Source organism: Pelophylax lessonae, assembly GCF_965119305.1.
Source record: "Pelophylax lessonae genome assembly, chromosome: 2".
Lineage (NCBI taxonomy): Eukaryota > Metazoa > Chordata > Amphibia > Anura > Ranidae > Pelophylax > Pelophylax lessonae.
This window is the reverse complement of record NC_138769.1, coordinates 561,097,626-561,111,618: the sequence shown is the minus strand read 5'-3', so window position 1 is coordinate 561,111,618 and position 13,993 is coordinate 561,097,626. Positions and strand designations below refer to the sequence as shown.

The following is a 13,993-nucleotide window of genomic DNA, read 5'->3' as shown; positions in this document are numbered from 1 at the left end:
TGTTACAGGCAGGATAACGTTCTCCACGGCTTCTCCAGACCCTTTCATGCTTGTCACATGTGTTCAGGGTGAACCTGCTGTCATCTGTGAAAAGAACAGGATGCCAGTGGCAGACCTGCCAATTCTGGTGTTAAATGGCAAATGCCAATCCAGCTCCACGATGCTGGGCTGTGAGCACAAGGCCAACTAGAGGAAGCCGGGCCCTCAGGCCACTCTCATAAAGTCTGTTTCTAAATTGTTTGGCTAGAGACATTCACACCAGGGGCCTGCTGGAGGTAATTTTGTAGGACTCTGGCAGTGCTCATCCTGTTCCTTCTTGCACAAAGGAGCAGATATCGGTTCTACTGATGGGTTAAGTACAAAAAGAGGGGGGTAATGGGACTTTGAGTGAGACATACAAGTTGTCTCCATCCCTGGTTCAATGAGGCATAAAGGAGGGTTGGGACTTTGAATGAGGAGCAATGCAAAAAATGGGCCAAAAGGTGATGAGTATAAAATAAAAGTATCAAAGTTTATTGCGGCTACCACAGCATGTAATGCATAAATACATGTTGTCAATGATTAACATGATAGAAAGAACATAAAAAACATAACATCACCAACAGAGTCATAAACCAACAAAATGAAATACAGTGATACAAATAATTGCATTACAATATTGATGTTTGAGATAAAAAGTAAATCATTGAAATTAAATATATTACAAAGAATGAGGTAGATATATTTAGCACAGTAATGGCATCATATTGCTCGACGCGTTTCATAGACCAAGCTACTTCCTCAGGAGCAGATGCACAAAAGGGTGTCTAGAATAAATATACATCATAAGAAGAGTAATAAACAGAAAATGTCAAACTCAATCTGTGTGTCAAATAGTAGAACCGGAGGGGGGAAGGGAATATCTCCACCAGCGGTGAAATGGTCTTCTCGAATAATTTACCTTTAAAGTAGCATATGAAGGTATATGATAGCTGGTGGCCAGGGACTGTCAAAGCGTCCAAAAACGTCCTCGGTGGGAACTGAGGGAGTTAGACCCAAGGTACAAATGTGTGCAGGAACCGCATTTAATAAAGATGGGTTAAGTTCCTTCTACGGCCCCGTCCATCTCTCCTAGAGTAACTGCCTGTCTCCTGGAATCTCCTCCATGTTCTTGAGACTGTGCTGGGAGACACAGCAAACCTTCTGGCAATGGCACGTATTGATGTGCCATCCTCGAGGAGTTGGAGTGCCTGTGCAACCTCTGTCCAGGTATCGCCTCATGCTACCAGTAGTGACACTGACCCTAGCCAATTTTTTGAGTAGTGTATGTATGTATTTTTTTTTTTTTTATTTTTTTTTTTATTTCCTTGGTTGAACTAGAAGGTCTTTTTTTCAGCCAGAATAACTATGTAACTACATACTATGTAGCTATGACCTATGGCAAATTTATAGGATAAAACTAATGTGTATGCAATTGCATGTATAGCATGCTTTTCATGCTTTCTTTCGGAGAACTAAATTAAACTTCTACTAAGAGAAAAATTGCTGCTATCTAAAGATGCTTGTTTAGTGGCTGCAGCATCAGTTCTTTTTGGGCCACTGGCCAGCAAATGCAGTAAGCACCAGATTTGCATGCTCATTCAAAGTCCTAATATAATAATATGTGCCCCATGTGTGAATGGAAGGTATTCTGTGACTGGAAGATGGGAGATTGTACTGTTCATACATTTCTCCTTCAGTCACAGAAAGCCCTGTATTTAGTGAAAATAATGCAAGACGTTTGATGAATGGAGGAGGTATAAAGTGAGCAACACACTATGAGAACTGTACCCCAGGAATTTCAAAATTATTTTTTTCCCCCCAGAATTCAGCTAAAGACTCAAAACATTATTTATTTATTTATTTATTTATTTTGGAAAGTGTAGGTAAGGTTTGCTGTCAATTTGCCATTGAGAAACTTTCTCCTAAAGTGTTGTTAAAGAGGACTTTCCCCCATCCCTACCGTATAAACCTGTGTGTAGTAAAAAAAAAAAACATTCATATTTACCTATTTTGCCTTTGTGCTGCCTGGGTCCCAGTTCCTGCAACGTCAGTTTTAAAATGTCCATGATACTGAGCACATGCGAGATGAAGCACATGACATCATTTGCTTCATCTTGGCAATGCGCTGTACGACTCTACTGGCATCTGCTGGGAAAATAAGCCCTTTACCGAGATTTTGGAGAGTCGATTTGTTTCCCCAACAAATTAATTTTATTTTGTATGATGCTTGCATGAGGTGAAGCGCTTGACTTTATGAGCTTCATCTTGCACATGCACAGTAAGAATACAGGAATATCTTGCAGTATAGGTACAGGATTTCCCTGAAGGCATGAGTGACATTTCCTTCCAAGGGGGCATCTGTGTGGCTGGGGCTACATAAACACTGCCTTCACTGAAACCAGGATGTGCAAGAGGAAAAAGACATTCAAAAAAAGGTGTTAGACGATTTTGAAATTTAGGGAACAGGTCCGCTTTGAACCCATAAAACATACAGCAATAAAACTCTTGTGGTTGCTACTTCAACTTCTTGGAGAAGTAAGAGGAAACTACCTCTCAGTTTTCACTGTAGCAAGTGTCCCCATATAAAGATTTGCCCTCACCTTTTGTTCTGGTGACAACTAAAAAAAATAGTAATTTCCATAATTTTCCCAGTGACAAAAGTCATCTAGACGAATATCATTGAATAATAAAAAATGATAAAAAAAAATGTGCACTTGGGTGAATTTTATTTTTCCTTAATAGTAGCTAATATTATACCATCATATAAGATATGCAAACATAAAAAAAAACATAAAGTGTAGTGCTACAAAATATAAACACAAAAAACGTGAAGATTAATTTCTACCCTGTGTGTATTACATTGACATAAGGTCATAAAAGTCAATCTTTTAAGTCTTATCTGTTATTATGTGAGCTTAATAACAGTGCAAATAAACATTATTCTAATGTAGCACTGTCCCCGTAGGGCTTCCTGTGTGTTGACTTCTTGGGCCTCCTCTGATTACCTGCAAACAGTTGCTGGAGGTTTTCACATATCCCTCCTCACTCCTGTTTTGCTCATTACTCAATAAACAGTTCAGGGTATTTGATTTTTGGTAATTATTGTGGAACTTGGATGGGAGAAGGGAATAGTGGGACACTATTCACAGTAAATAAGGACAACTCTCACTTGGCCTCATTGGATTACTTGTGGAAGTAGACACACTGCTTTGACCATACTGCCACTTGTCTGAAAGAATGAAGTCTTGCTCTTTTTAGCAGCAACAACTACTTTATCTTCAGGACACTCTCTAGCATCCCCTTGACTGACACCCCTCCACGGACTCTTGTAGCTGAAGGGATGGCCCTCACAGGACAGGCTTAATGATACAGCTCTGTACTTACTGTAGGCAGAATCAGATCCTTTCCAGTGTTTGTGTGGATTGAAAACATGTTATTTTATGTCCCTTGAGGGTGTTCAAGCATTTTCTACAGAAGTGGTAGCCTTCCATATTATAGAAAAAAGTGGGCCTAACAGGTGGATCATATACAGTATCTCACAAACGTGAGTACACCCCTCACATTTTTGTAAATATTTCATTATATCTTTTCATGTGACAACACTGAAGAAATTACACTTTGCTACAATGTAAAGTAGTAAGTGTACAGCTTGTATACCAGTGTAAATTTGCTGTCCCCTCAATATAACTCAACACACAGCCATTAATGTCTAAACCGCTGGCAACAAAAGTGAGTACACCCCTAAGTGTAAATGTCCCAATTGGGCCCAAAGTGTAAATATTTTGTGTGGCCACCAATTTTTTTTCCAGCACTGCCTTAACCCTCTTGGGCATGGAGTTCACCAGAGCTTCACAGGTTGCCACTGGAGTTAGAAACCTTGCGCTCCTTCACCTTCTGTTTGAGGATGCCCCTCATATTTTCAATAGGGTTTAGGTCTGGAGACATGCTTGGCCAGTCCATCACCTTTACCCTCAGCTTCTTTTTTTTTTTCAATCAGATAATTTTTATTAAAGAAAAAAATTACAATACAACGAGAGATGAGTACAATAATTAAGGCACAAGCACTTGTACATAAAACAATATAACATCAGGTCTATGTTCACCCAGAAGTACATATATATATGTAATCATCACATAACCCAATAAATAGATACCTTCGTCTCGTCATAAACATATGATCTAATATATAACTGTTTTTTGTTTTTTTATCCCCAACAAACGGGGCTCCTAGAGCTCACTCATACCAAACAAACAAAAACAAAAAAAAAGGGAAAAATTAAATCACCCCCTCCCCCATTACTTTGCCTCTATATTAACCATCTCTTTCACCTCTTTCCCTGCCAGGACAGGTATTCTCAGCAACAAAATAAGTTTTCTCCCAATACATTAAGTTGATCTCCACTTTAGGGACCAGAAAAATCAAGAGTTTCTTAGATTAAGGAGGACATGCCTCCCAAAATTCTAATAGTGGCCAGCTGCACCGGGGCTAGCCCCGAAGCAGCTAGCCAATGCTCCCATATACATTCAAATTTCCTAAAACTACCCCTGTGTTTATAGGTGAAATGCTCACGAAGGAGTGTCGTATTAACCTCCCCAACCAACTCCAAATGACTGGGGGGAGAAGGAGAAAGCCATTTCCTCGCTACAAGTTTTATAGCTAAAAACAGCACTCTCAAAATTGCCTTCTGTATAGGAGGAGAATAATTCTCCTCATTCAGGAAAACCAGCAAACCTAATTTAGGATCAAAAGGAAGAGTAGTATTCCATATATTATTTATAGCTGATATTACTGTTGTCAAGTATCGAGTAAGCTTAGGGCATTTCCACAACATATGTATGAGAGTACCATTATGAATCTTACATCGAGGACACAGCGGAGAGTCCCTCCTCTGCCACTTATATAGGCGAGTAGGAGTATGGTATGTACGATATACAATAAATAATTGTGTGAGCTTCTGTGTGCATGAGAGAGAGACTCTAGTCACATTGTCCAAAATATTAGACCATCCCTCATTAAATATGGGACCAATATCCTCTTCCCACCCCTTCCTGCATGTCAAAGACATCAGATTAGATACTTGTGTCAAAAAAGAGTTATATAGGATTGAAATAATACCTCTTTTGATGGATTTTCCCAACAACCCACTCAATATCACCAACAAGAGACCTTTGCCTGTGCAGATATTGCATGTCTCAACTGTAAATATTGAAAGAACAAGACATTTGGGAGTCCAAATTCCACTCTAAGTGATTGCAAATGCTTCAACGTTGTACCCTCATATAATTGTGGAATATATCACAATCCATATTCAGACCAAATACAGACACCCTCCAATTTAAGTAATTTAACAAAGTTATAATTATGAAAGAGTCAGGAGTATCCAGTATATCCTACATATTTTAAGTGTTGCTTTGTTTTAGTCCACGGTCTATCTAAAAGAACCAATGTGGGACATGCTATCAGTTTCCCTTCTTCACCTGCCTCCAAACACTCTACTACATCTTTATTAGATAAAATAAAATATATAATATGCCTGTTTGGCTCCCAACATTCTATATTTCCCCACCCTGCCAAATGTTGAAGCTGTGCTGAGCCATATAATAGAAATAGGGATTAGGAACTGCAAGACCTCCGGTGTCATTAGCTTCCTAGCCCTCAGCTTCTTTAGCAAGGCAGTGGTTGTCTTGGAGGTGTGTTTGGGGTCGTTATGTTGGAATACTGCCCTGCAGCCCAGTCTCCGAAGGGAGGGGATCATGCTCTGCTTCAGTATGTCACAGTACATGTTGGCATTCATGGTTCCCTCAATGAACTGTAGCTCCCCAATGCCAGCAGCACTCATGCAGCCCCAGACCATGACACTACCACCACCATGCTTGACTGTAGGCAAGACACACTACTCCTCACCTGGTTGCCGCCACACATGCTTAACACCATCTGGACCTAATACGTTTTTTAAAATATGTGAGGGGTGTACTTACTTTGTGAGATACTGTATATTAGGGGCTATCTTATTTCTCATAGATGTGGTCCCCCTAAAGATTACGGATGGCTTTTCAGGTAACATAGGGCCTAAAACTAATTTTTAATACAAAGCAAAACTTTTTAAAAATATTCTTTATCAAATAATGTTGTAATTAGAAAGTGGTAATTAAAACCAAAGGTTTCCAAAGTCATTGAAGCCCCAAAGTCATTGAAGCCGTGTTATTTTCTATTAATCCATTTTGATCTTGTTCCACATCGAAGATTATTCTATCCATTCTATCCCTTCATCATATCCTTTTTCAAGGAAGCTAGATCCCCATATTTGAACTTGTTCTAAATAGTCCTCTGTTCAGGGGCAATTGTGCCTGAGTCTTAAAAACTGACTCTTAGGAATAGAGGCTAGCCAAGAGGGGTGATGATGACATTACCCACTGTAATGAATCTGCAGTAATGTGTCATGCCCTGTCTGCTTACCTCTCTGGTCTGTGTATCAGCTTTAGGGACCTTGCTCTCACACCTGTGTATTTAATTAATCTACTCTCAGCATGGCTCCACCCCAGCCTCTAACAGGAAACACTATTTTAACCCACTCACTGAAAGCCAGCCTTGCCCAAACAATAACTGTGTGAAGGCTTCCCTGGATGATTTTTGCCATGTGCTCTACGGCTGATTCCCGTGTACCGACTTTGGCTTGTTTGCCTGACCATCCCTGGCTGCTTGTTATCCCGACCTTCAGCTCGTTCTTCTGATTACCCCTGTCTAGTTGTTATTCCAAATATTCCTTGTTGCCCTGGACTACTACTTCCTCTCCACCCACCTTAGCCAGCCGTGAGAATGAGCTGGGAGCCGCTACCTGGAGTCAGCTGCAGCCAAGTCCATCCTCACCATCAGAGGCCCTGGTGAAAACCTGCTGGCTCCTAAACGCTAAGCCCTGGGGAATGTTATGCTCTAGCTCCCTGTCCAGGACTGTGGCTGCGACCCTGTGTAGCTGCTACTGAGAGCCATCAACCCTCAGCAGTCAGCTGTTGGGTCCACAACCTCTGCGGCCTCCCAGTCATTTGGTCCCGCAGGTGACCTGACACAATTGATGTCTGCCGACACCCAGCAATAATTCTGTACACAGGCAGAACTGCAGTCTGCCTATGTAAAAAAGGCAGATTGCCGTCCTGCAGTATGGAAGGATATACAAAGCAGGGACACAGATCTATGTCTTCCAATAGTAAAAGCACCTCCCCCACAGTAGTAAAACACTTGTCAGGTACACAGTTAACCCTTTGATCGCCCCTGATGTTAACCCCTTCCCAGCCAGTGTCATTAGTACAGTGACAGTGCATATTTTTTACCACTGATCACTGTATTAGTCACTTAGGGGTTTATTTACTAAAATTAGAGAGTGCACAATTAGTCACACTTCTGCAGAGAAACCAATCAGCTTCCAGGTTTTATTACCAAAGCTTAATTGAACAAGCTGAGATTAGAAGATGATTGGTTTCTCTGCAGAAGTGTAACTGATTTTGCACTGTCTAGATTTAGTAAATAAACCCCTTAGTGTCTGATTTGTCAGCCGCAATATCGCAGTCCCGCTATAAGTTGCTGATCACCGCCATTACTAGTAAAATAAAAAAATTCCATAAATATATCCCATAGTTTGTAGATAAAACATTTGTGAAAAACCAATCAATATATCGGGATTGGCCTAAATTGATGAAGAAATTAGATTTTTACATTTTTTTTATTGGGTATGTTTTATAGCAGAAAGTAAGAAAAAAAAATATATATATATAAAATGTATTTATTATTTATATATTTTTTTAAAATTGTCGTTTAAACCACAGAGGTGATCAAATACCACTAAAAGAAAGCTCTATTTGTGGGGAAAAAAGTACATACATTTTATTTGGATAAATCGCACGACTACGCAATTGTCAGTTAAAGTAACAAAGTGCCATTTTGCAAAAAAAGTTGCCAGGTCTTCTGGAGGGCAAGTGGTTAAAGCCCATTTTCAACAAACCCTCCCCAACATATACTTTTTTTTTTTCTGGTGTTATTTGACCAGTCACACAAAGCACAGGGTTCATTTTCCTTTTCACTACTTCTCAGGTATCATGCTTAGTTTTATTGTATTATGAATGCAGGGCTCTGATGACACCCTGCACACACAGGTAGGGACTTTAAGAATTCTGAACATCATATAGTGTAGAAGGGGACCGGCGCTGGACCACAGAGCAGTCAATTTGGATAGCATCGGAAAGAAGGCAAGTATTGCAGAAGGAGCTTTTTTTTTTATCTAGCGGTGTGCGATTCTTTTATCTGTTTTTTTTTTTTTTAACTGGAGGTAAACGTTGGCCTTGCTTACAGAGCAGGCTGCATTGCTGGAGTGAAGACTAAGTAATTATTTACTCCTTATTTCTTTGTCCCTATACTAAAGATGCTTTTAACCTTTACATTCGCATCTGCAATAGTTTTTTTTATTTTATTTTCCTAGAGTTAAGCTTAAAAAAAAAAAAAAAAAGAAAGAAAACATACACTGTATACCTGTATACTCACAGATGCTGCAGCTCTCCAACGTTGGCTCTAAGACCAAGAACTGATTGATCACATGATCACCCAGTTCTCGGTCTGTTTGGAGAGGGGAGCAAGGGCCGTCAGTCACCACTCACTGAAGCGCTGGGCTCAGCTGGTTCAGACTCTCAGCCATGCACTGAGAGGTAGAGCCAGCTGTCAATCAGGCAGCTGGTTTCCAGAGCCTGAGAGCTTCTGCTGATAGCAGGCTATAGCCTGCTGTCGGCTGAGTCTGGGTCACAGGAGAGCATAAGTAAGTGCATTCCTATTACCCATAAGAGAAGTATGGGCAAAACATTTCTAATACCATACAACCCAGGAAGATTGGGAGAATCATATATATCACATCTCACCTAGTTTCGTCTATAGCTTTATGTTGCTATCCCACCCGAACTGCTATGATGATTTAACAGATATCAGAAAGAGTTTGAATGACAAAATAAGCACTTTAATGATGTATGTATTTAAAACCTTTACATAAAAAATTTACTCACCACAGAAAAATTTGACTTTTTTTTCTTTTTTTAGGTGATTTTGCGGTCTTGCTGCAGACCGGTGTTCCAGTAAAAAGGGTCCTTTGCTTCAGTCTGATTTCATCATTTCTCTCATATCTGGGAATGGTGGTTGGAGTTGTAGCCAGTAGGAGCTCTGCTCAAGTAACTCCCTGGATGTTTGCTGCCACTGCTGGGATATTTCTATATGTGGCACTTGTAGATATGGTATGCTATTTTGATTGTGTGTCAGTATTTGTGGAAATTTTATTAGGCTTATATGTGGCCCATCTATGTATGGCCTTAAAAGATAAGTTCTCTATTTAAAGAATAAATGCACATTTTTTTCCAGGTAATAAAATGTGCATTTTTTTTCTAAGGACCCTGCAGAGCATTGCACCCGCGATCTGCAATCTCATGCTCCTGCAGACTCTTAGCATATAGCTGTCTGCTCATACAAGCAGGCAGTTACCTGAGATCAGGAAGATCAATGGACTAGGAAAGCGCTCAGCAGCTCATTGAGAACTACAAGCCATCAGCCGCAGTGGGTACTTGTAGGCATTCATTTTCAAGAAACTGTGAATAAATGATGCGGCTGTGTGGGAGGAGCACCAACTGCTCTGTTTTGAAATTATGCGGGTGCAGGGAGAGGATCCCTCGCCTGCTGTCACAGGGAGGAGGGAATAGGGGTGGGGAGTGTTTGCAGATGCAGAAACATATTACATGTTCTACCCTAAAAATGGGTGGAGAATGTAACATGTTCCAAAGATTACCTTAGCCTTTAAATTGATAGAATATGATATACCATTCTCTTTTTTTTTTTTGTATGAACCCAACCACTGCGACATTGTGTCGGACAGATCGGACCCCTGACTGACATTTTTGACACTTTTGGGGGTACCAGTGACATTACTACAGTAATCAGTGCTATAAATATGCACTGTTACTGTAAAAACGACAGTGGCAGGGAAGGGGTTAACTTTATTGGTGATCAAGGGGTTAAGTATGTCCCTGATGTCCGTGATTCTAACTGTTAGGGGGCGTGGCTAGTGAAGTAATCACAGAGACATACGATCATATATAGCAGGATCGTAATGCCTCTGTCATTACTTCAGGGAGAATGACAGACGGCTGTGTTTACATCAGCTGTCTGTCTTTCTCCCTCTCCTGAGGGAGATCACGAGTGGCCGGCGGACGTCGGAGCCGCCGGTCACACGCGCTGGCTAGGCAGGGAACGAGCAGGGGCGGGAGCGCGCCGCCTGCGTGGGCGAGAGACGAACCCCTACGTCACTTTGCGTGTAGGGGGCTGACTGCCGTAGTAAATAGTCGTGCTGCAGTCGGGAAGTGGTTAAATCTTTAGCAAACCTGCACACACTAGGACTACTTTTTGAGTGAAATCTGATTAGCCTACCAGTAGGTTTTTGGCAAAAAAAGGGGTAATAAGTAATGTTAGTCGATCACTTTAATGACCTTTTATCGTAAGATGTGCAATGTTATTTTATGAATTTGTGAGTAGCCAGCTAAGCAAATCGTACAGTAACTACATTGTATCATCTTCTATTCAGCTGCCCCAAATGCTACACCACGAGAGCTCCGACCTTTGCCAAGGAATGGACTGCGTCCTCCACAGTACTGGCTTCCTGTTTGGATGCGGCATTATGCTGTGCATTGCCCTGTTCCAGGACCAGATGGTGTTTCTCAATTTATAGAGGAAAGAAGGACAATGGATCTCAGGAACTGTCAAGTGGATTAGCAAACAAACACACATTCTTTTAGGGATTTTTTTTTTTTTTTTACATAAAACCTAACTGAAACCATGTCATAGCATTTTTGGGAACTTAAACTGGTGCCAAATTCATAACATACTAGGCTTCATAATCCCCTCAGCGTAAAACAGAAAAAGGCTGTATTTTCTAATGTGTACAAATATACCTGTGAAGGACAAGCTATATTTTTGCAGCACTCCTCATACCATTTTACCTCTTACACAACAGAACAGGACATGCAACTCTCTTAATCAGAGTAAGTCACCTGGTGCCCGGGCCGTCTTTAATATTGACTGGAACCAGGGCAAACATTTTCCCCCCATGCAATTCCGCTTTCCACCCCAGCATCCCAAAATACAAACACACACATAGACTTATCTACAAAAAAAACAAACTTTAATGGGCCAGACTATCCCCATCCCCAAACTACCCCTATCATTACACAGCACCCCCACAGCGGTCTCACCCTGATAGTGTCAGGTGAACACCAGCACACACCAGTCGTTCCCCCCCCCCCCCCGGGGCGAACCCTCTGGCGAAGAAGTTCTTCAGCGGGCATAACATGCTGCTGGCATAACACCAAAGCAATCACCAGCACCCCATAGCATTCAATTCTGTCCTCATCTCCTAAAAAGCCAAATACACTTATCACCTATCTGCAGGCAGCACAGGCTCAAGGGGCAGCTCAGCTGCTTTGGGCCCCACAACAATGACTGGGCCCTGGCCAGCTGCCCCTTTTGCCCGGTGTTAAAGACGGCCCTGCATGGTGCAGAAGGACTATTAATAAAACCTCCTGCATGTTCCCTACTAATAATAAAACAATTTTATTGAGCTTGCTTCATTTGTGGATTTTTAGCTATATAGAGTTTAAATTTAAGTGTCAAACAGAACATGGCAGTCTCTCGTTTAAAAAAAAAAAAAAAATGGAGGTAGGAAAATTGAAAACTGGAAAGTGATGGCAAATACCACCTATGTCTGATTGGAAACTTTAAGCTGCCCCTTGGAAATCAAACCTGTTGAGCTGGCCAAATTTAAACTGGTGTGTTGATGTTCCTACTCAACAGAAGTCAAAGTTTGATTAACTTCTGTCAAAGGGACATGCTGAAGAAGACTCCTCCAGTTATCTTATTTGTGTGGATGGAGGAATCAGTTTAGTGTATTTATTTTTTTGTTCACTAAAAAAAAAAAAAAAGTTAACAGTGTATGGCCAGATAAAGCAAGTTGCGTAATTAGAGAAAGGCAAAAAAATTTGTTGTCTAACAAGGACATCTTCAGCCAGGTAAAGATTTATTTTTTCCCTGGCTTTCATTTGACATTCTAGAACAATCTAGTTTATTTTTATCAATTACCAAAATGGGAAGTAAAGAAACAAGAGGAATCCAAAGGAAATCCTTTTTCATTTTGTTAACTGATAAAAATAAACTATTAACACTTCTTTTTCTGAAAGCAACCTTAACCACTTCAGCTTCTTAAGATTTTATACCCCTCATAATCAGGCAATCTTTTGCTATTTAGCATTGCGTCTATTTAACAGGTATTTGCACATTCATGCAACTCTGTACCCAAATTAAATTTATACTACTGTGCAAAAGTTTTAGGCAGGTGTGAAAAAATTACAATTTGGCCTTCGTCTAAGATGCTGAAATCCCTACACCTGCCCATTTTTTTTTTGCTTTCAACACATCGATTTCAGGGGCAACATGTTCACTTGCTGACTAAAATATTCCACCCACTTGTAGGTGCCATTGTAAAAAAGATAATTAATGTTTATCACTTTAGCTTTTAGGGGCCATAACGGTATGGCTGATTAGTGTGTATATATACAGTACCTCACAAAAGTGTGTACACCCCTAACATTTTTGCAAATATTTTTTACATCTTTTCATGTGACAACACTGAAGAAATGATACTTTGCTACAATGTAAAGTAGTAAGTGTACAGCTTGTAAAAGAAGGCAGCAAAAGTGAGTACACCCCATAAGTGAACAAGTTCAAATTGGGCCCAATTAGCCATTTCTCTCCCCGGTGTCATGTGACTTGTTAATGTTACAAGGTCTCAGGTGTGAATGGGAAGCAGGTGTGTTAATTTGGTGTTATCGCTCTCACTCTCCCATACTGGTCACTGGAAGTTCAACATGGCACCTCATGGCAAAGAACTCTCTGAGGATCTGAAAAAAAGAATTGTTGCTCTACATAAAGATGGTCTAGGCTATAAAAGATTGCCAAGACCCTGAAACTGAGCTGCAGCATGATGGCCAAGACCATACAGCGGTTTAACAGGACAGGTTCCACTCAGAACAGGCCTTGCCATGGTCTCCCAAAGAAGTTGAGTGCATGTGCTCAGCGTCATATCCAGAGGTTGTCTTTGGGAAATAGACGTATGAGTGCTGCCAGCATTGCTGCAGAGCTTAAAGGGGTGGAGGGTAAGCCTGTCAGTGCTAAGACCATACGCCGCACTGCATTAAATTGGTCTGCATGGCTGTCATCTCAGAAGAAACCTCTCAATCATTAGGATAATGTATTGGAAGAATATTAACTCGTGTTTAGAATCTTACCTGAACAAATGTAATGTGAGTCCCTGCAGAGAAATAAAATTGTTCATATGAAACTAAACCTTATCGGGGGAATGAATTTAGTCGGTGGACTCCTGATGATTTGTTGTATACTCCGAATCTGTCCACAAGTGCCAGACCTTCTCAAATTTCCTAGGGCAACACCGGGACAAATAAGCATCTTTGTATAGGGGTACAACCTTATTGATTAAACGCTTCCAGAAGGGCAGAATATGGGCTGTGTCTGATTTCCACTTGAGCACTATCACCTTCCTATCATAAAATAATAAATGACCCAGGAGAGTACGCATCGTCCTACTAACAGCCAGAGGAGTCAACTAACCCCAGGAGGCAAACACCAACTTTTACAGGGACATGTATAGTAGTTAGGGTAGATATAACCTGGATCACTTCCTGCCAGTAGCTACTAATCTGAGGGCACTCCCAAAAGATATGGGTAAATCCAGCAGGGTCATTAGAACATCTCCAACAGCAAGAAGAGGAATTAGTTGTAGTTGTTGTGGTGTAAAATAAATTCTGTGCACTATTTTAAATTGGATCATGCGGTCTTTAGTCGATATTAGTGCTTGAAATGGGCTGTCCCAGAAATCTTCCCAGT

General features: G+C 40.8%; 1 protein-coding gene across 1 annotated transcript in view; it reads left to right on the top strand.

Moving 5' to 3' along the window:
• SLC39A5 (solute carrier family 39 member 5) overlaps nucleotides 1-11,067 on the top strand; it is a 97,115-nt gene extending 86,048 nt beyond the window's left edge. Inside the window, exons 11-12 of the mRNA XM_082245469.1 lie at nucleotides 9,095-9,285; nucleotides 10,623-11,067. Of these exons, the coding sequence (XP_082101595.1) occupies nucleotides 9,095-9,285; nucleotides 10,623-10,766 (335 nt within the window). The 3' untranslated portion in view covers nucleotides 10,767-11,067. The remainder of the gene's footprint in view (nucleotides 1-9,094; nucleotides 9,286-10,622) is intronic.
• Nucleotides 11,068-13,993: the final 2,926 nt, after the last annotated feature.